Source organism: Salvia splendens, chromosome 16 (genome assembly GCF_004379255.2).
Source record: "Salvia splendens isolate huo1 chromosome 16, SspV2, whole genome shotgun sequence".
Classification (NCBI taxonomy): domain Eukaryota; kingdom Viridiplantae; phylum Streptophyta; class Magnoliopsida; order Lamiales; family Lamiaceae; genus Salvia; species Salvia splendens.
The window spans coordinates 17,058,791-17,080,852 of NC_056047.1; the positions used below are offsets into that span (position 1 = coordinate 17,058,791).

Genomic DNA, 22,062 nt, shown 5'->3' on the forward strand with positions numbered 1-22,062 from the left:
TATTGTTATATGCTTCACTAAATCAACTTTTCGTGAGATGTTATTTTTGGATGGAATATATTTACCTCTCGAATACTTAAGAAATTTAAATATAATCCAATTTGTTTTTGCTTCAAATAAGTATCAACCCAATTATAGAAATAAATCCAATTTACTCAGGAATACCAAAAGTAGCGATTTCAGATTCCCATGGAATGAAGACACAATGGCAAAACTGTAATTAACCACATGTACAAGTGGGCGTCTGCTACTATCCAGCTTTTGCCTTTTATTCTCGACTTAAATACATAATTTAAATTACTAAAATAATTCTTAACAAATACTCCCTCCGTCCGAGCTACTCGCTCATTTCCTTTTCGGCACGGAGATTAAGGAATGAGTGTATAGAAAAGTCAAAAATGACGGCTATAGGTAAAAAATTTTACTAAAAATGGAAAGAGTGCAAGTAACTTGGAATGCCCAAAAAGGAAATACGTGCGAGTGGAGGGAGTAATATTTTTTTTTAAATGGGTTCATTATGAAATAGTGCATCAATCAAAGTTGAAGGCCCCTCTTCTTTCCTCCCTTTACCTCTCCGATGAGCAATCCCATCTCCACCACAACTCTCGATCATCAAATCTCCGCCGCAAAAAGGCCAAGCCACCACCAGGATGATGCCGCGGACCACCTCCACCAGCCGCTGCTCACCGGAATCCCTGATCACCTGAGCCACATCTGCCTCTCTCTCGTCCCCCCTTCCAAACTCTACGCCGTCTGCAGCTCTTGGCGCCGCCTAATTTGGTCCCCCTCTTTCCCCCCTTTTCCCTCTCTCTACGCCCTACTTCTCCCCGCCGATAACCTCCACCAACACCACCTCTTGTTGAATTCACCGCAATTCGCCTCCTTCGATCCGATCTCCGCCAAATGGCAGCCGCTCCCCCCGCCGCCGCCGGATTGGCGGCTCAGATTCCTCTTCCGCCACCCCTCCTTCATCTCGCGGCGGATCCCCGTCCAATCCGTCGCCGTCGCCGGCAAGCTCGTCGTCCTCGCCGCCACCAACGACGAATTCCTCCCCGCGCTATCACAGCCGATGATTTTCGATCCGCTCTCCGGAAATTGGACGCTCGGACCGCCGCTCGCCGCCCCCCGCCGGTGGTGCGCCTCCGGCGCTTGCTGCGGTGCCGTCTTCGTCGCCAGCGGCGTCGGATCTCAATACAACACCGGCGTCGCCAGATCGGTCGAGAAGTGGGATGTAGACTCACTCCGCCACCGCCGCCGCTGGAATTGGCAGAAGATGCGAAATCTCAAAGACGGTAACGTCAAATTTGAATCTAATTCTCAACCATCGATTCATAATCGCTAGGATTTATCCAATAATTTGAATCAATCAATTAATTAGGTCAACTTGCTGAAATCGTAATTGAATTGAATTGAATTAGGGAAATTCAGCCGCGACGCGATCGACGGCGTGGGATGGAGGGGCAAATTGTGCATGGTGAACGTGAGCGGCGGTGCGACGAAGGAGGGGATAATCTACGACATCGAGAAGGATTCGTGGGGGGAGATGCCGGAGGGGATGCTGGCGGGGTGGAGGGGGCCGGCGGCGGCAATGGACGAGGAAACGATCTACGCCGTCGACGAATCAAAAGGCCTCCTGAAGAAATACGATCACGCCAAAGACGTGTGGGCCCACCTGATGGTGGATGAGAGGCTTAAAGGCGTGCACCACCTCGCCGCAGCCGGTGGCAAGGTCTGCGGATCCGCGGCCGACGGCAGCACCATTGTGGTGGTCGATGTGGCGGCGCCGCCTCCTGCCCGGCTGTGGGAGGTGGCGGCGCCGCCTGGATTCCAAGTCTCGGCGCTTCATATACTGCCTCGATTGAGCAACAATGCTACCTGAAATTTATTTGATTCATTTATTTGTTTTTTTTTCAGTGTAATTTTGAAATAGTGTTTAAAAAATGGATTGTTGTTTAGGTAAAAAGGTTAGTATTTGTTTGATTGTGAGGTTTTTGTTTATGGAATTGGAGTACGCCACGTTACTCTGTAAAGAAGATTTCAGAATAAATTAATTCTCCATTTATTTATCTGAAATTATAAAAATGAATCAATTATGTTATGATTTTAAATATATTCTATATTTGATTATTAGTAATATTTATAATGATTTTTGAGGTACTATAATAAAAATAAGTACGTAAAACTAGAATAAAATCACTCTATAGAGGTAATCGGATAGGAAAAACTACTATTTCCTAAGAAATGAATGGGTTAATCGTATTTTTATCAATTTTCATCTTGAGTATTTTAATTTAGTTTGGTTGGTATAATCAATCATAGATATTTCTTACATTTATTTAATAACTATTCAGGTTTATATAACTCTCCAGTTAGAAATAAAAACTTAGTAGGAGTACTATTTAGATAGATTTTAACACTATCAAGAAATAATTATAATACTCTCTTTTACATAAAATAATATTAAAATATCAAATTTAATGTTATATTAATAGATATACTATAAAATTGTGGGAGAAATACTTAAACTAAACTGACTGAACGAGGGTCAAGTTAACAAATTTAATTGGTTCGTTCTTTTTATTTATATATTATAGTAACTTTTTAAAATTGTGGTTGTCAATTTTGCTTATAGTGAATATTATTCCTTTCTTTCTGGAAAATATCTCCTCTTTTTTTTGTGGTCAATATACTAAATTAGTAAAAAAAAAACTACTACTACTAGTAATGAATAATCTGATTAAATATATTAATATGTTAATAGACATTTGATTTCAGCTAAAAGACAAAAGACAACTTTTCAGGATGCACTTTAAAAGGATTCTAATTCGTCGACTTTATCTTCTGCACAAGTACAGATCATGTGCTATATATTATATTATAATCATTTTTGCAGTAAGCCAACGATTCATATTGGTACAGCACATTGGATATTTTCATTCCGCACTATTAGGGCATCCACTAAGGGCATCCACAATGGTGGCGTCCATCGCCATGGCGGTCCGTGCCAGCCGCATCCACTAAGAGCATCCACAACGGTGGCGTCCGTCGCCACGGCGGTCCGCGCCAGCGATTCATATTGGTACAGCACATTGGATATTTTCATTCCGCACTATTAGGGCATCCACTAAGGGCATCCACAATGGTGGCGTCCATCGCCATGGCGGTCCGTGCCAGCCGCATCCACTAAGAGCATCCACAACGGTGGCGTCCGTCGCCACGGCGGTCCGCGCCGCTGGCACGGACGCCACCCGTCGCCGCTGCGCTTGCGCCGTGTCAGCGAGCAGCTGACGTCGCGCGCCCTCATTCGTCAACGGCATAGTGTTTAAATATTTTTTTTAAAAAATCGGGTTTTAATGTTAAAAAAACCGATTAAAAAAATTCACGGTCCCAATACAAAATTATATGCCGTTTATAACCGGTTTTCCCACTTTTTAATTTGGGGTTATGGTTTTTTACTCCCAAAAAATACACACTTTCATCTATAAATACCCCCCAATTTCACTCCCAAAAATTCACATCAAACTACACAATTCTCATCATCATTCTCTCATCTCCATTCTCATCTTCAATCTCTCATATTCATTTTCATCTTCATTCTCTCACACCCTACAACACCACTATGTCCGGTCACGACGATAACCCAAGCGGCTCCCACGGTTGGAACCCCGAATGGTTCGGTTCACAACCGTTTCCTAGTCCGGAAACGGACTATTCGGCCCCTCCTCTCACCCAAGATTCGGGCGTTCCGGGTGGCTACCGACCATACCCGGTCGACGACCAAGGTGGCTCCGATGGGCGATACGGGTGGACACCGAAGCCTAGGCCTCCCGTCCCTTCCCAAACTCCGACTCCTCCATCTCGCGCCGGTGTCCGCACACTGTACTCACCGGCGGAGATGGATAGATTGTTCAAGGCGTACTTGGGAATATCCGAAGATGCGGTGGTTGGCACGAACCAATCCGGCGATCACTTTTGGTGGCGCGTCTCTCGGTGGTACAATGCAAACCGGCCGCCGGGAACGATCGAGCGCAATGAGAGTATGGTGCGCAACTGCATCGGCCGAGCCAACGACGAAATTGGCAAGTTCAATGGCTATTTCCTCCAGGAGTCGCGGAATGCCGGGAGCGGCCGGAGCGAGGTCGACATCATCACTGCGGCGCTGAGCACCTACCAATCCATGAACGGTAAGTCGTTCAAGTACCTAAATGTTTGGCAGGAAACGAGGACGCACCCGAAGTATCTGGGAGGCGTAACATCCTCCTCTAGCGGCTCTTCTAAACGCTCACGGTCGGCATCCTTATCCGACGCCGGCGAAGAAGTGGCTAGCCAACTCGCCGAAGCTAACTTGGGTAGCCCCGACGCCGGACCAAGCGGTTCCCGACGCCGATCGCAAGGAAGGAAGAAGGCGGCGACCGAACGCCGTCGCGCCGCGACTCCATCTGCCCCCGCCCCCGAACCCGCACCCTATGTTCCACCTCCACCCCCGAACAACTCGTTATGGGCCCTTTTGACCCAACTCAATATGGCCGATAGGTCAACTATGACCCTCACGCAACTTCAAACGCACGAGGACATGATATTGGGTCTCAAAAAATAATTGGGGTTGGTGCCGCCGGATGCGTAGTCTTCCTCGGGTAATATTAGCCAATAATCATGTAATTTTTAATTTTTAGGAGTTTAATTATGTAATTTTTAATTTTTAGTATTTTAATTATGTAATTTTTAATTTTTATGATTTTAATTATGTAATTTTTAATTTTTAGGATTTTAATTATGTCTTTTTTATTTTATTTGTAATTTGTAATATTTATTGTGGTTTTTTAATGAATTTTAGTATTATGGAAATGTTTTTGTGTAATTGAATTTTAAATTAATTGTGCTCGTCCTTGGGGAAGAGCACAGCTGTGGGTGTTGTGCTCTTGCCAAAGAGCAGGCAGAAAAAGTGGGGTCGGGCTCACAACCGTGCCGCTGGCAAGAGCACGGTTGTGGATGCTCTAATGCCATCTCCAACCATTTACACAAAATCAAAATCCATCTTTGCAGGTCTGTCACATTAAACAGTAATTAAACTCCAACCATCTACACCAAACGCAAACCCAAAAGAATATTCCATATTCACCTACTTTTTTTACTTTTTCAATCTTACCTACATATTTATCTAAATTACATATTAACCCCACACCATTTTATCAATAATTTTCCAAACGTAATTATATAATTTAATACGTCAATTTATATTAATATATATATATATATATATATATTAAATATATTATATATTCAATTAAAAATACACAAACTTGGAAATTAAAATACATCAAACATACTATAACAACATCCAAACATAAATTACAGTATATTTAAAGACATTACAATTACATAAAACATAGGACAACACGAAAAAATAGCTAAAATTCAAGATTGCATATTTGAGAAATTTTCCCACAAATGATCAACTAATGCATTTCGAAGTTCCAGATGTGCATCTTTATTTCTTATTGCGGCATACCGAGTCATGTACTCTTGAAATTGAACATCTTCACTCGTCGTCATCTCAACTTCTGGTTGTGGTGCGAGTCATTTTCATTTGTTAGTTATTGTAATTTGTGGTTTGTCTTTTATTTTCTATTTATGTCGTTGTAATATCATTTCCACTTGTAGCACCACTATGTGCTATGTTATGTTCTTTTTATTATTAAATATCTATTATTTAAGATTTTTGTAATATTAGCATCATAAATATTGCAAATTATACGAAAGAAATAATTTTTAATAATATTAATATCATAACCTACATATTTATTTAAATTACACATTACCCTCACAATACTTTATCCATAATTTATACTACATATATATACATTAACACCACAACACTTTATTAATAAATTTCCAAATATAATTAAATGATTTAATATACTTATTTATGTTATGTACTACTTTTTATTATTAAGTATCTATTATTTAATTTATTTTTTGCAGTATTAAATTTCATAAAAATTTACAATAGAATACATTAAAAATATTACTGAAGCACAGTATATGTAAAATGAAATACAATTACAATTTACAATTAGAATACAATTAGAATACATTAAAAATTTACAATCAATAAAATGCACTGTGTATGTATGTAAAACGAAATACACTGCCACCTCTCTATAAAAATGCACTGTGTATGTATGTAAAACGAAATACACTGCCACCTCTCTATATAATGAAGCCCATTTGTTGAAATGTAGTTGAAATATTAATGAAGCCCATTTGCTGTTCATCATCTTCCCAACCGTGTTCTTCTTCACCAAACCGTGTTCTTCTTCTTCCCCAAACTTTTGTGCTCTCACTTCTACCTTGATATTCTTGCTCTATTCGAAACAGACTCAAACAAGGAGGGTGTGAATGCAATTTCAGAAATTATAAAATGGGTTTTGCGTTTGCTACAGTGCAACGCCATATATGGGTCGCCACTGTTCAAAATCGCAAAAAAAAAAAAAGATTTGGGATGCGTTTTTGAGTATGGTTGGAGCTCCAATCTACTGCATAGATGGGATTTGCAGTATGATTGGAGATGCTCTAAGCGGCCACCGTCCCGCGTTCCGTCGCACTATTAGGGCATCATCCATTATGCGGCGCGCACCGTCCGGCGTTCCGTCGCGGAGAGACAAAACGCTCGCGCGACGCGTTGCGGCCCACCGTCCCGTCCCGCGACTCGTCCCTGCGAGACACGAGACGGGCCGTCTCGCCACGCGCCATGTGTGACGCCCACTCGCAGGCCCGCGAGTGGCGTCGTCACGCGCTGACGCAATAAATCTTTTTTTAAAAAAATTTCTAATTTTTTTAAAAAATAAAATTAAAATTTGTAAACGGCAATATTACCGTTTATATATCCTTTTTCTTTTTTTTATTTTTAATTAATTTTTTACTCTATAAATACTCCTAATTCATCCTCATTTCACACACAACTACACATCTATTCTTCCTAAATCATCTCAATTTCCTCTCCAATTTTCATCTAACATCTCATCATAAAATGTCCGGCGACGGCAACTCCGGCGGTGGAGGCTCCGGCGGGTGGGATCTCAACGCGTTCGGCGATTGGGAGACCATGTACAACACACTGGGTGTTCCGGTTCATCGACTCCGGGCACCCAGGGTTCGGCGACGCCGGGGGTACCAACCACCCAATTTTGACGTGGATGCATATGCACGTCCCTCCACCCCGCGGTATTCGCAGGGATTATCCTAGACCCGAGAGGATTTTCTTGTTGAACCCACGCCGGGAGTAGGCCGAGGTGGGGAAAGAGGCCGAGGCAGTGGAGGAGGCCGAGGTGATGGAAGCTCCAGGGCGGAAGCTCCAGGGCAGAAGCCCAGGCGGGCGAGGAGGAGGAAGAGGACGAGGATATAGGTCAGCATCCGTACAGCAACAACGAAACGATGACGGTGTACAACGCCTGGGTTTCCGTCTCGTACGATCCCATCGTCGGGAATCAACAACCCTGGAAGTGCTTCTAGGAAAAGGTCCTCGAGACCTACCACCAGATCAAGCAGTAAGGCTCCCGCAAGCGCACATATAAAATGCTCCGCTCTCACTTTGACCGAGTCGACAGACAAGTCAAAAATTCTGGGGCATCTACTCGACCGAAACGACTCACTACCAGAGCGACGCCACGGGAGCCGACATTCTGAGGGCGGCTTTGCGCGTCTACAACCAGGACACCGGCAAACAATTCAAATGTTTGGCAGGCCGTCAAGGACGAGGAACAGTGCACCGGCGGTGTCCGCTCTAGCTCGGGCTCAACCTCGAAGCGCACGAAGCACACGACGAGTGGCTAATACTCATCTGGTGACACCGGTGAGGGTAGCGATGACGGGGTACCCAGCCGTGGGCGTCATCGGCTGCAAGGGACGAAGGCGGCGAAAGCGGCTAGAGCGACGAAGGGCCGAGGCGAATCAAGCCAGGCGAGCTCGGGATCGGGCTGGGAGGCTCGAACACCCTTATGGCGGTGTACATGACTGCCACAATGGCGGACACTTCCCGCTTCTCGCCCTCCCAATACCAAGCCTGGTAGAACGGAATTATGTATATGGCAGCACAACTTGGTCTTCCGCCTCCTATTGCACCTCCACCGCCTTCGGGGGATGATTCGCCGGCGGAGTAGTTTTTTTATTTTCTTTAATTGTATGTTTTTAATTATGCAACGTTTAATTTTTTAGGATTTTAATTGTGTGTTTTTTATTTTTTTAAATTCTAAGTTGTAATTTTTTTATGTTGTGTGTTTTTTAATGAAGTGTGTGTGTGTTTTTTTTCCTCCGGACATCAATGTTGCAAATAGCGGGCTATCAATTTTAGCGGAGTCCTCCCGAAAAAGCTATAGCGGCTATAGTGCAGCTATAGCGGCAGCTATTGCTAATAGCGTTTTACAAAAAAAAACAACATTAGACTTAGGAACATTTCCAAGGTGGTACTTGATCCTAGTTATACCACCATGGCAAAGTTTACCACAAAAGTTACACTTCAGAGAATTCTTTTTTGTCACATCTGGCATTGTGCAATACTTCCATGCTGGGTCGGTTGAATCATTTGCTTGTGCAACTCTTTGAGCTGTTGACCCGGAGCTTGAAAAGCCTACAGTTGACACCACTTGAATTAGCTATTTAATTTACTTCAACTCTACAGAATTCCAATTACTAGAGGCAGATAGAGATGCGAATGAAACTTGCCTTGGCTTTGGGACATTTGGGTGCCTGGCGCACTCTGAGATTGATGTTCGTCAGCCATTTGCTACCGCCGCCGTGATCGTCGGACGTTCGTCGAGGCACTGCAGTGTTCGTCGTCGTCGTCCTAGTGCAGGATCTAGCGTCGATGGCACGGGCCAAGCCGTTCGTAGCCAACCGGTCGCTGCCGCAGTCGCCGTCGTAATAATCGTTGCCGCCGCCGCCGCCGTATACGATCAGTCAAAGAGATACGGGAGTAGGGAACCAAAAGAAATAGGGTTACATGCACGTAGTGGGCTACTTTTGGGCCAATTTTTTAATCCGGCTTGACGTTTGGCCTGCTGCAACAAAAAAAAAGCATAGCGCAGCTATCGACACCGCTACGCTATCGTACATTAGCGGCGCTATAGCTCGCTTTAGCGATTTTAGCGCCCGTATATCCAATACAGAGGATATCTTCGCGGTGGCTTGCTTCAGCAGCTATAGCGGCGCTATATCGGCGCTATAGCCCGCTATTTGCAACATTGCCGGACATACATATTTAGGAGTTCGAGATACATTCGGCAAGCTAACCAGCCATTTCCCAGCCCCTCATGGTTCGTAGACAGGCCGCCAACCAGCCCCTTGTGGTTCGTACACAGGCCGCCAACCAGCTGGGCACCCCCGGCGGATCTGCGCCCGTGAGTAGCCGCCATCTGAGACGGAGCCACCCGAGACGGGTCTACGCCCATGAACAGCCGCCACCCGAGACGGGTTCCAGGCCCATCAGCTTGCCAAGCCCCAAGGCAACCAGCCTTGTAAAGGCCCACAGGGGAAATTAATCCTAAGTTGCGCCATCCAGGATTCGAAGTCAAGACCTCCTGGATGGTGCGGTATCCTTGCCACCCTCCTCAACCATTTTAGCTAGGGGGCTTGGATATGAAGTGTGTTTGTTTTAATTGAATTGGTTGGAAATAAAAATAAAAAATAAAATTGAATGAATAGTAATTTAAGGGACGGTTTAATGGACGGTTAAGGGACGGAGCGTTGCAGGTTCCGTCCCTTAGTTAAGGGATGGAGTAAAAAAGTAAAGTGGGGCCCTCAAATAGTAGTTTAAGGGACGGTATGGAGACATCGTAGTGGATGCTCTTATAACAATATACAAATATACTCTCTAGGTCCAAGAATAATAGTCTTATTTGTTGATGGCACAAATTTTAATAAAAAAAAGTGGATAAAATAAGAGAGTGGAAGAGAAAAACTGGACAAAGTCAGAAAAATGGAAGAAAAAGTACTCCCTCCGTCCTAAGGAAGATATCATTTTCCTTGGGCAGCACGAGATTTTATGCAGTTTTATTTTATATGTTATGTGGAGAGAATAAAGTGAGAGAAAGAGAATAAAGTAGAAATAAATATATTTCCATTTTTAGTAATAAGTCATCTTGAATGGGACAAACTAAAAAGGAAAGTAACTATCTTTGGTGAGACGGAGGGAGTAGTTGAAGTATGAGAGAGGGGAAAAAGTGAGAATAGTACGAGAGAGAAACTTTCTATTTTAAGAAATGAGACCATTTTCTGTGAGCATCCCAAAATGACAAAATTGAACTATTTTTCGTAAACAGGGAGAGTAGCAGATAATACTCCCTCCGTCCCCAAAGAATATGCACTTTGGGTTCGGCACGGGTTTTAAAGCAAAATTGGTAAAGTAAGAGAGAGGTAGAAAGAAAAAGTAAATAAAGTATTGTTAGTAGAAAATAGGTCACACCTCATTAGAGAGAAAATAGTTTCCAAAATTAGAAAGTGCATATTTTTGTGGTACAGACTAAAAGGAAAGAGTGCATATTCTTGTGGGACGGAGAGGGTATTAAAAATTATAGTGTATGTTAGTATATGTATGTATGGTCAATATTATCATTCAATTGGAAAAATTAAAGCACTAAAATTGATGTTTGAACATCAAGGATTTTGTTAATTTTTTGTAGCACTTATATTCGTCACAATATAATTTATATAAATAGAAGAAAACAAAAAAAGGTTTACGGATACTTACTCGGGCTTGGGTACCCACATTGAGTATCAGGTCGGGTACCCAAAGTCACATACAAGTCGGATATCAAGAATGATATTGCAGACTTTTTTCGAATATAGGTATCCGATTTTTTCAAATCGAATACCCACTAGTACTCGAATTTCAGACCTACCTCTATTTCCTTATTTTCCTAGTTTTGTTGAAATGTCAACATAGATATAGAGCCCTACCGGCTCCGTATACCATTAGGGCATCCACAATAGGGGCTGCGCGCCGGCCGGCCCAGAGTCGCCTAAGCTGCGGTGATCCATAGTGGAGGACACGGGCGGCGCGGCATGGACAGATGGGTGGGGGTGGAAGGTCCTTCGCCGACTACTCGGCGAGGACGCGGCTGTGGTGGCGTGGCTGCGGCGGTGCCCGCGGCTGATTATTGCACGGCCATTCCAGCGCGGCTTAGCCGGTTTTTTTATTATTATTATTATTATTAATTTCAAAATTTTAATAAATTTTATTATAAATACCCCTCCCATCTTCATTTTTACTCCACACACATCTTCATCACACCCATTTCACTCTCTATCACTTTTCATTCTCTAATTTTTCTATCTCTAAAAATGCACAGTGGAGACGAAGATTCACCCGGCATCGAAGAATCGGGATATGGCAACTATCCTCCTTCCCAGCCGTGGAGATCGAGTCCCACTCCTCCTCCATTCCAGTCGCAGTCACCGACATCCCCGCCGTGGCAACAGACCCAATATCGGGGCCAATCCTCTTTTATGAGGAATTTGGGTCGATCAAATTTATATGTCCTAGAAAGGTGCTGGGGATAATGCTTTCCGGTGACTGGAATTACAAGAGATACACAAAACCGAGCGTAATACAACCCAAGAAGGAAGAACTAAAAACTGAAAATTACAATGAAATCGAAACTGTAATCTGGAAATAAAACTTAGCCGAGTTAAGGAGTCCTCTTTCCACAAGACGAGATATGCCCCGGTAGTGTTCTCAGTTTGGCGTGTCGTCCCCAAAGATAAAACGGCTACGTCTCTGGTGAAGCAGCACCGCAATCAACAGAGCTCCGGCGAACTGGATGAAGGAGAGGGCAGAGCTTTCGGAAAGAAAGACTATGCAGAGAGTATGATGCTTGTGAGTATGTTGTTATATCCCCTAATGCAAGGAATGACTAACCTATTTATAGGCTTGGTCCACTGCGGGGGTCAACTCAGCCTTGATGGCTGTCATCATGGCTCATTATGGCGGGGCTGTAACCGCCGGCCATTACAAGTTTGAAAGCTGGAGTGGTCGACGTTGAATCTAGACGTTGTACACGCCCTAGTTCAACCGTCACATGTGGACTTCGACTTGATCAAGACGCTGATCAAGCCATCGCTCAAGGCGCAGCAGGTCGAGTTGATCAGGCTACTGAAGTCATCGCTCAAGGCGCAACATGCCGAGTTGATCAAACTGCTGATCAAGGCGCAGCATGTCAAGTTGATCAGGCTGCTGCCCAAAACTTAGGTGGTCCAAAACATTAAGTCTGGATCTAGGGACAAGCCCAAAGACCAATTGCCAAGATCCAAGTCCAAGACCAAGGCCAAGGGAACGGGCACGGGCGCGGGCGCGGGCTCAGGCACGGCTCGGCTCGGCGCGTGTGTGCGCGCGTGTGGGCGCTTTCACCCATCTTAGTGCACGATAATTACTAAGTGTAATAAGTCACTTAATAAATACACATTTAAAGATGTGTCTCATCTCCTATGTGTGATAATTAACACTAGCTAATTACTCCCTACACTTTCAACTCCTACCTTTATCAAAAGCTACAATGTGACCAACTTTAATCAACTATTTCTCACTCACCGAGAATCGGATTTGAGAAAATGAATATACTACGGTCACGTAGATCGACGCTATATCATTTAATTCTCCAAAATTAAATATCTCGTCACATTTATTATTGGTCAAACTTCATTGACCGGACATCTTAAATCAAGATTCCAACAAAAGGCACTTTTTATTTATTTATTAGGCCAGACGATTTATTTTCAACCAACTTACTAATCTTGCAGTAGCTATAGACGAATTTTGTCCCTTTACAAATCCAAATTTGAATCCCATACTATAAAATTTATTTTCACATGTCATTAAATCAAATATAGGCAACTTATCCATATGATACATTAATTTTTTTATGGTGGGCGTATAAATAAATATGAGTTAATTAGGCAACACCTATAAACCAATCTTCACCGTTGAAGAACCTCAGATATGTGATAGTTATGAACCAAAAAGGAGGTATTAGTAAATGAAAATTGTTTCACTACCTTTTGTAATAGGTTTAGGGGTAGTTATATTGTAAATCAGTTATATGTCACTTTCTTCACGCATATCACATTTAATTTAAATTAAATTCCGGTACAGTGCTATGGACGATTGAAACCTTCACATATTTAAGAAGTCAATCACAAAATTAACCTCTCATTAAAAGTAGTACTACTACAATTGCTACTGATCATCTTAATCACTATTAATTAAGAAGCCATTTAGTAAAATATGAAGCTAATATTTGTTTATTGGGTAGTGATTTAGAGACATAAATGTCTCTATGCCATAATGCCCTTAAATTTTTTTTGTCCTGAGTATAATTTACATTGTGCTTAATTTACCCGAACATTATAGTATTGAATAGATATATGTCTAATTAAGGAAAATTAAACCAAATTAATTATTCTTATCAAATGCATATTTATTAGTCGGAGACAAACTCAATCTTGCACTAAAGCAATGGATTAAAATTTTTTGAACGGATTTAAAAAACATTCTTGTCATGTAAATTTAAGACTATTAGTTTTATAAAAATCATTAATATAGATTACGAATCAACTATTGCAGTACTATTAATTAACAAACTACATAACTAAATAATTATATTTTTTAATTGTGAAAATTTTGATTACTTAAATAGCATTATATGTTTTTTAAATAATTTTTTATTCAATCATTCTATAGTTTAATTTTAGTTTTTTCTTCGTCTTTTGTGCTATTCTATGCTACAGTAACTTTTTTTGGGTTGAATTTTATGAAACATTTATTTAATAGTATATGAAAAAGTATATAAAAAATAAATGTTTATCTTATTCAGTTTTGAATTGTATGATAAAATAAACGTTTATCTCTTTTAATTTTTGTGTTGTTTTCCTTCGCTATTATTAAATGTAATATTTTTTATTTTAATTGAGATAGGAACTCTAATATATTTTATATAAATAAAAAGACAAGAAAAAAATATAAATATATAATTTTAAAATACTTATTAAATAGATGAGTTAAGAATATACAATTTTATTGAGATTCGAGTGTAATTTTTCAAAAATTAAAAATCCAATAAATTATTGTGTAGTATGAAAATAATTGAATGAATCCACTTTTCTAATTTTAGATTGTTTTAATATATCACATGCCAACGAATTGATTAGGAAAAATATAAAAGAATCATAAACTACTATACGATATCAAGTACTAGTATTAAATATATAGCTTTACAATGTTAAAATATGAGTTAAGGACATGTAATTATATTTTGATTGTACTGTCCTAAAATTTTTAAAACTTTGAAAACAAAAAATTAATACTATCAAACTTATAACTCTGATTATTTAAAGTTAAATAATATTAGATCAACAAATTTTTATTACTTCTAATGATTTGTTATTAAATTATTTAAACTAAAATTTATAAAACTAATTTGTAAAGAAATCCAATATTTTTTATTTGCTAATAAAATTATAGTACTACTCTATATTTTAAAATTTTCTTTAAATAAATGCAATAAAAGGGGAATAGATAAAAAAATATCATCCAGTCATATTTTAAAAGATTGTATGTATGATTCACGTGTTTATTAAATGCATTCATAATATATGCATAATCTACATTTATATCCTTGAATAGGTTATAGGTGTAATAAATAAACAAATTAATATAGGGGTAATAAAGTAAACACATAAAATAAAATTTTAACTAAAAATACCATATAATATACCATTACCATTTTAACCTCATTATGGCATTGTTATTATGTCTCTAAAACATTTCTCTTCTTCATTATACTCATCTTAATCACTAATAATTAGGAAGCCAATACTTTCAAGTTTCAACAAAAAAGTACTCCATACGTCCCATAGTAGATGTCACACTTTTTTTTAGTTTGTCCCACCAAGATGTCACATTTCCTTTTTTAGAAAAAGTTTCCTCACACATTAATTATAAAATTATATTTTCTCTCACCACTTAAAACACAAAACATCTCCTAAAATCTCGTGTCATCTCTCAAGTGTGCCATCTTGTTTGAGACGGAGGGAGTACTAATTAGGAAGCTAACTTATCTTCATTATGTTTGTCTGAATCCATAGGTAAAATATTAAAGAAAAAGGAGTGAAAATTCCATGTAGGAGTAGGCAACCAACTCTACACACCAAACAATTAAAGTTAATTCCCTTGACTTAGACCTTACTTCTCCATAAGAAATTTGCCGGCCTTGGTATATTAAAATGGTGTTTATATATTAATCCTTACTCCTTTATCAAAGGATAGACTAAAGCAATTAAAGATGTATCTGGCATCATCAATATGCCAAAGGATATGGAAATATAATATGATTCAAGAAGTATTTATCATTGTTCTAATTAAAAAATGTCACATGTTTGAAAAATGTATACAAAATAAAGAATTTATCCAGTGTAATTCAAACTCAAAAGAAAAATAAAGAGAAAGGAAATACATAGAAACAGAACTGCAAAAATCAAATTACACAGGATAAAAGAGAAATCATAATAATAGCAAAGTCGATGAGTCAGCTCTCAGCTGGAAGTTGCAGACATGTGTTGATTGGAGACGCACCTAGAGACGTGTTCATGTCGTAGGTCGTTCGGGAAACACACATGGGCTTGCGTTCACGATGTTGGTCGTTCGGGTGACGTATTAGATGTTCAAATTTGCAAGAATGAGTACGAACCAGGCCCAAGGAACAACTCAAATATCATTCAAATACTAGTTAAAAAACTAAATAAATTGATTCCTAATCTAGCTAGATAGATATGAAAACAAATCGAAATCAAACCTATATGCAATCCTTCATCTCAATCTTCAAACTCTCTCTATACGCCACTAATTACTTTGGCTAATCCAGCTCATAGATGGGCTCATGGCGCCCCTAAAGTTTGTATTTGTAATAAGGGTTTCGATTCATTCTTAATTTTGAATTGGGATTAATTTGTGGAAAATATAATTCATTGGTGTCTAGTTTATTAGGATTAATTTTGAATTCAACATTACTTGTCATATAAGATCTACGACAATTTTATCTGAACCTATAAGAATAGAAGCAAAGTTCTTTGAAAAATCACTATAAATCCATTTGAATTATGTTTAAGCTGATTTTTAATGACAAGGCAGAAGACACCTAAGTATGTTGACATTTTGTAACCACGTAACATAATGTCATACTACTACTTTGAGTTAGTCAAAACAATCATGTATCCTATTGTCAGATACTCAGATATGACATATTGACCCTCATTCTAAAATTAAATTCTTCACCTTTCAGACACCTTTAAACATCAACAACAAAAATTACACAACTTCATTATTTCAACTCATGAAGATTTGGTTTCTGACAAATTATATAATATCATTATACCCATCTACAAAAAGCACCAATTTTTTTTATGTATGTCTAGTTCATTTATACTCCCTCCGTCCCTGAAAAATATAAACATTTGGTTCGGTACAATTTTAATGCATAATTGGTAAAATAAGAGAGAGATAAAAAGAAAAAAAAGCATTGTTAGTGGAGAATGAGTCTCACTTCATTAGAGAATTTTTTTTTCTAAAATTAAAATTTCATACTTCTCATGAACGAATTAAAAAGGAAATAGTTCATATTTTTCAGGACACATAAATAGAGTATAATTTTGGCTTCCTTCTCAGCATTTGTTGCAAACTCATGTAATAGCAAGAAGAAGAGCTACCTTGTATTTGTAATATCAAACAAATAAAGAGATGATCACTAATAATATTATAACCACCTTTTAAGTACCGAAATTATTTATTATGAACGGATGTAGTAATTTATACTTCCTTCGTCTCATTTAAGATGGTCACTTTGTGAATAACACAAAATATTTGATGGAGATATTGAGTTAAATTATATACTATAAAGAAATAGTAAAATATTCAATATTTTGAATAAGAAGAGAGAGAAAGATGAAATCTCCATTGAGAAAAATTAAAAGTAAAACATGGACATGGACATGGTCATATTGAATTATTGATATATATGCGCATTGGTCAAGTATCATTATACGAAGCCCATGAAGAAAAATTGCCCTATACGTAGTATAACACAAACAAAAGGGCCTAAGTAAATCCAAATACTAGCTAGGTTTACTTATGTCTCTCTATATAAACACATAGAGAATCAGCATACAATCAAATTACTAAAACTTAAAGAGAGAATCAGAGAAAGAGGTTAATTGATAGAGAGATAATGGGAGGAAGTAGTTCAAGTGATGAGAATGATGTTGCAGATTTTACTTATATCCAGTTTGGAGAATTCCGAGGCCTGATTCGATTGCCTAAGACATCATCAACTCCAACTCTCAACGAAGATGAAGATGAAGATGATGAAATCATCAATGAAAAAGAGAGACTCAATGAAGATGAAGATGATGGAAAAGTGAAAGAGAGTGTTGTTTCGACTCCCTACAAACCAACTGCTAACTACTCATCAACAGAATCTGATAGGGATTCCGAGGCGCCACACAATGGAGATGCATTACCCGACCAGCCCAACGCGGAGCCAGAAAACAGCACGGAGGCAGACAACGGTGAGCTACAAGCAAAGGAGCCATGACTTGCCGCCCAAGACTAATTTCTTTTCTTTTTTTTATTTCCCTTATTTTGTTGCACTATTTTCCCTCACTTTGTTACATTATTTTCGTACGTATCTTGCAAGATATTATTAGATTCTAGGGTTATGAATTCTACCGTTACTAGAATTCCATAAATTATTATTCATTGATAAATAAAATTAATTGCTTATTCTCATTCTTGTTCAACTAGGGTTTATCTTTCTTTTGATCTCATTACAAATGTGTGTGCTCAATCCCGAAGTTCTATCAGAATCAAAACAAAACTGATCATTGGGACTTGGTGGCAGAAGCAACACAAATTCAAGAAATTGTTGAAGAAGAAGACACGAGTTTCCTCAAATAGAGAGGAAAGGGAGAATCACAAAAACAGAGTTTCATATTTAATTTTTTGTCTTTCTTCTTCGTATTTTATAGATTTACAAATATAGCTCAACTTATTGATAAGCTTATCTTACAATCATTATTATCTTAATTTAATGTTGGTTAAGTAGTAATTTGTGTTGGTTAATGCTAGACACACACACAAGCACACTTATTGTTTATGATCAGTTGAAAATAGGAGTATTTTAGCTAGGTCCTTTTCGAGAAATTTCGTTATTTGGGATCAATTACGCTGACCTTTCGAAATTAGGGATTAATTTCGCCAACCTTTCAGAATATGGGATCGAGGCGTGCGTATTTTTCAGAACGAGGGATTTCTTATTTTTAATCTTTTTCTATTCTTTTTTCCTATTATTTATTTCCCATCATTTATAAATGGACTAAACTACCCTTTTCAATTTTTTTACCTAAACTCTAATAAATCATCTACGAGATTCGTTAATCTTTTGAATATTTTCCCTTTTAATATTTTCCATATACAATGTTATAATAATATTAAAATTTTGATAAATCAATTGTCTTTGTGCGTGAACTATTCTAGTGTCTATTAAATAACAATTTTGTTCATAAAACAATTTATCATCACTACTATTATTTTGGATTGAAGAGACGGAAGGAAGAGAGGGGTGGAGACGGAGAAGGCGAATAGCAGAGGCACCCGTCGAGGAGGGTGGAGAAGGGTCTAGAGTAAGGAAAAGAAGCAATAAAGGTGATTCTATTGATTTATTAGAATTTAGATAAAAATATGATAACGTAGTTTAGTCCATTTATTAATAATGGAAAATAAATAATAGGAAAAAAGAATAGAAAAAAGATTAAAAATCATAAATCCCTCCTTCTGAAAAATACACATTCCTCGATCCCATATTCTGAAAGGTTAGCGAAATTAATCCCTAATTTCGAAAGGTCAGCGTAATTAATCCCAAATAACGAAATTTCTCTTTGTTTTCAGTATCATGAATTTCTTAGTTTTCAAACATATGTTTTTTTTGTTATTCTTGAATATGATGGAATTTCATGAATTTTACAAACTTCGTTTATCGCAATTAATCGATGGAAATTGATGCAAAACATGTTGAGAATGACTTAAATGGATAAGTAATTAACCAAACCACAAGTTTTTCTAAAATGAAAATATTATAAATAATGACTTCAAAATAAAAAAATTCATTATTTATATGTGGTTACGATACGAGCACATCTTCAGCAATATCCCTCATATCTTATTATTTATTTAGTATTAAATTATCGTACAACATCTATTTTTGCTTAGGATATTATTATATTTGATTTACTATATTTTGGTAGGATATTGTTATATCCCCACATATTATAAATATGTGTAGGAGATCTTCATATTATTCAATCAATCAGTATATCAGAATTTACATACTTTTATCGACTTTTCTCTTTTCTTGCAATTTATCTTATCAAAAAACCCTAGAGAATGATAATTGGCTGCTCGACGTTATTTTCCCCTCGAATGAACCAATATCTTCATCGTGAACTCTCGCAGTTATCTCTCGATACGAGTTACTCGTATCAGGTTAGGAAACTCTTGAGTTTTAAAAGATATAAAACACAAGCTATGAAATTTTAAATATTTGGAGAAATAGTAAAACGACGTTTTTCCCTTCTAAACGATGTTGGATGGCCAAAATCCAAATCATTCCGACACAAAAAAACATTTTCGGAAATTTCAGCGTCATCCGCTACAATTGCATCTGAAACATCTCTTTCTTTATCACATTTCGTACACTATTTTAGATAACTAGTTAACGTTTTGTTTGTTTTTGTCAATCAATGGTGCAGATTTGTTTAGGTTGTGATCAAGTGATGTTGAACTGATACTATATTGTTTCACAATACATGCATATTTATTTGGGTTGCGAGCTTAATCAATCAAATCCACCGCACAATAATACTAGTACAATATAAAATATGGACTTACTTGAACATAATCTAAACAATTTTTTATATAGAATGCAAATTTTTTTATCCTAAATTAAAGGAAATATTTTTACAATACAAAATGTTCTGAAGCATACTTTCATAATTCATTATACAAATTTACCAGGTTTCACCTCAAGTTCCAGGTAAATTAAAGCTATACACAATATCAATTTCTCTATGGTCAAAACCTTAGTAGAGATATGTTTATTGGATTTTCACTTCAAAAAAAATTCAAAGATTTTCTTATGCAAAAGATGATACTAGATGCATTTGTCTTTGAAAGAAATGCCAAGTTCTTTGACTATCAGTATAGAGTATTATTGTTATGCTCATTTCCAGGGTCACCCCAAAAATTCTTCAACTACACCATCTATTTCCTTGTCTATGTTATTGCTACGACATACTCAGACAAAACAATGAGCCGCAACTTAGAAGCCCAAGAAAGAACGGCACCATTACAAGTACCTGATTGTATTCTTCTCCCAACAAGGTTAAGGAGATTGAATTGTGCATACCTGCTGAATATGTGATTTACAGCAAGAATAAACATCTAGGTAAGGAACCATATCACAGTGTCACTTTTTACCTTGTACAAGAAAAATGGATTGGAAAACAACTAAATCAAACGCATGAGAATGATTTGATTTCTTTGTTGAATAGTAAAGCAAACATGGGCAGCTATGATTTCTTCTCATTTCCGAACAGGTAAAGCAAACTGGCCCTTACGCGTTTTGGAAAGATTTAAGAGCTGAAGTTCACAATTACTTTCTGGAAGCATGATTCATTCCTTCTAGTGCCCAACAAGACAAAGAAGATAGTACAATTTATTCATGTGTAGATTTTCCTTGCAGGTGCAGGCCAATATTACAGGAGAGGTGATAAATAGATTACATTCTTATAAATTGAACAGGGAACTCATCATCACATGCTGTAGAGTTAAATTACAGCTTTTCTCAAGGAACAAGAGCTGAAATAACCCGAAGCTTTTTAGCTGTTATCCTGAGTTGCTTGGAGGCTTTTCTTTTGGGTGCTTGGAGCCGTAATGATCAACAAGCTGATTCTGATTTGCTAACTGCACCTACAATTTCGAACAATGGTTGAGTAAGGAAAAATGTCAATGGTTTGTCAGAATCAGATACAGCAGCGTGTCAAATAAAATTATCACGACTAAAAACACCTAACAAAATGTCTCATACTGCTATTTTATACAACCTGGGAGATTATTAGAGTACAAGTAAATATTGCAAAGCCAACTGAAAATTCCTTCAAAAAAATAAAGAGTAATTTCTTCAACATAAACACCTTAAAGCACATTGAACTTTTCCAGGTATGCTTCATAGTGAGTTCTTTTTTTTACATGTTTTCAGCATCTTAAAGGTTCCCCTTTGACCTCTTTCTCAATCAAATCCTTGCGATAAGTTAAAAACACATATCTAGATGATTCCTAAGTGTATGATATTGAAGTAAAAGACAGTAAAAAAGTTGGTTGAGAATCTTAAGATAGAAGTTATAGAGGTTCTTGTAGCTGTAGGGGACACAGTTAATGAGAACTTAATTTTGCATAGTAAAAAACTCTAACTCATGTAAAAAAGGCTAAGACAATGCTGTCTTAGAAGATATGAATAGGAAAGGCAATCATATCACAATAAGGAATGTAGGATGCCTAGAACATTTATTCCTTCATCATGCTTATAAGCATGGGAAATAACACAGAAGTTCAAAGTCATCCAGGAAGGTAGGATCACAAATTTGAATCTTCATGGAACTACAAGAGCAATATCTTTCGAGGGGCATTCCTAAATGGGAAAGGGCACTATCAGTGACTTTCTCCGAAACAGGGAACCAGATACTGAGAAAGTAGAACGGGGCTGCGACTTGAATTGTGTAATTTACGTAGTAGCCCTAACAATTTCAACCTAGTAATCCAAGACCTTTCTAAAAAAGGGAGCTGCAAATAAATAACTAATAGCATAACTAATTCAGGATCATCCAAGATCAGGCATCACATCCATTAACAGATGCAGTGTTAGAAAATCTTGTGGTACTGATTCCACATCACTAATATAATACTAT

At 37.9% G+C, this 22,062-nt stretch overlaps 2 protein-coding genes across 3 annotated transcripts; both read left to right on the forward strand.

Moving 5' to 3' along the window:
- The first annotated feature begins 467 nt into the window (after window positions 1–467).
- Window positions 468–2,066, forward strand: LOC121769797 (F-box/kelch-repeat protein SKIP25-like). 2 transcript variants are annotated; one of them, XM_042166556.1, is made up of 3 exons: window positions 468–1,292; window positions 1,419–1,774; window positions 1,808–2,066. In XM_042166556.1, exons 1-3 carry the CDS (start codon window positions 578–580, stop codon window positions 1,877–1,879), a joined length of 1,143 nt encoding a protein of 380 aa, XP_042022490.1. In that variant the 5' UTR covers window positions 468–577; the 3' UTR covers window positions 1,880–2,066. The 2 variants fall into 2 exon arrangements, with proteins under 2 accessions (XP_042022490.1, XP_042022489.1); XM_042166555.1 differs by having other exon boundaries at window positions 471–1,292; window positions 1,419–2,066.
- Window positions 2,067–17,240: 15,174 nt separating this feature from the next.
- LOC121770276 lies at window positions 17,241–17,922 on the forward strand. The gene is made up of 2 exons (XM_042167036.1): window positions 17,241–17,610; window positions 17,846–17,922. Exons 1-2 carry the CDS (start codon window positions 17,271–17,273, stop codon window positions 17,920–17,922), a joined length of 417 nt encoding a protein of 138 aa, XP_042022970.1. The 5' UTR covers window positions 17,241–17,270.
- The last annotated feature ends 4,140 nt before the right edge of the window (window positions 17,923–22,062 follow it).

Excerpts from the sequence above, each read along its gene's own strand:
- LOC121769797 (XM_042166555.1), top strand. The coding sequence starts at position 578 with ATGAGCAATCCCATCTCCACCACAACTCTCGATCATCAAATCTCCGCC. Across the intron at positions 1,293-1,418 it reads GATGCGAAATCTCAAAGACG|GGAAATTCAGCCGCGACGCG; the intron begins GTAACGTCAAAT and ends GAATTGAATTAG.
- LOC121770276 (XM_042167036.1), top strand. The coding sequence starts at position 17,271 with ATGGGAGGAAGTAGTTCAAGTGATGAGAATGATGTTGCAGATTTTACT. Across the intron at positions 17,611-17,845 it reads CAGCACGGAGGCAGACAACG|GGTTTATCTTTCTTTTGATC; the intron begins GTGAGCTACAAG and ends TTGTTCAACTAG.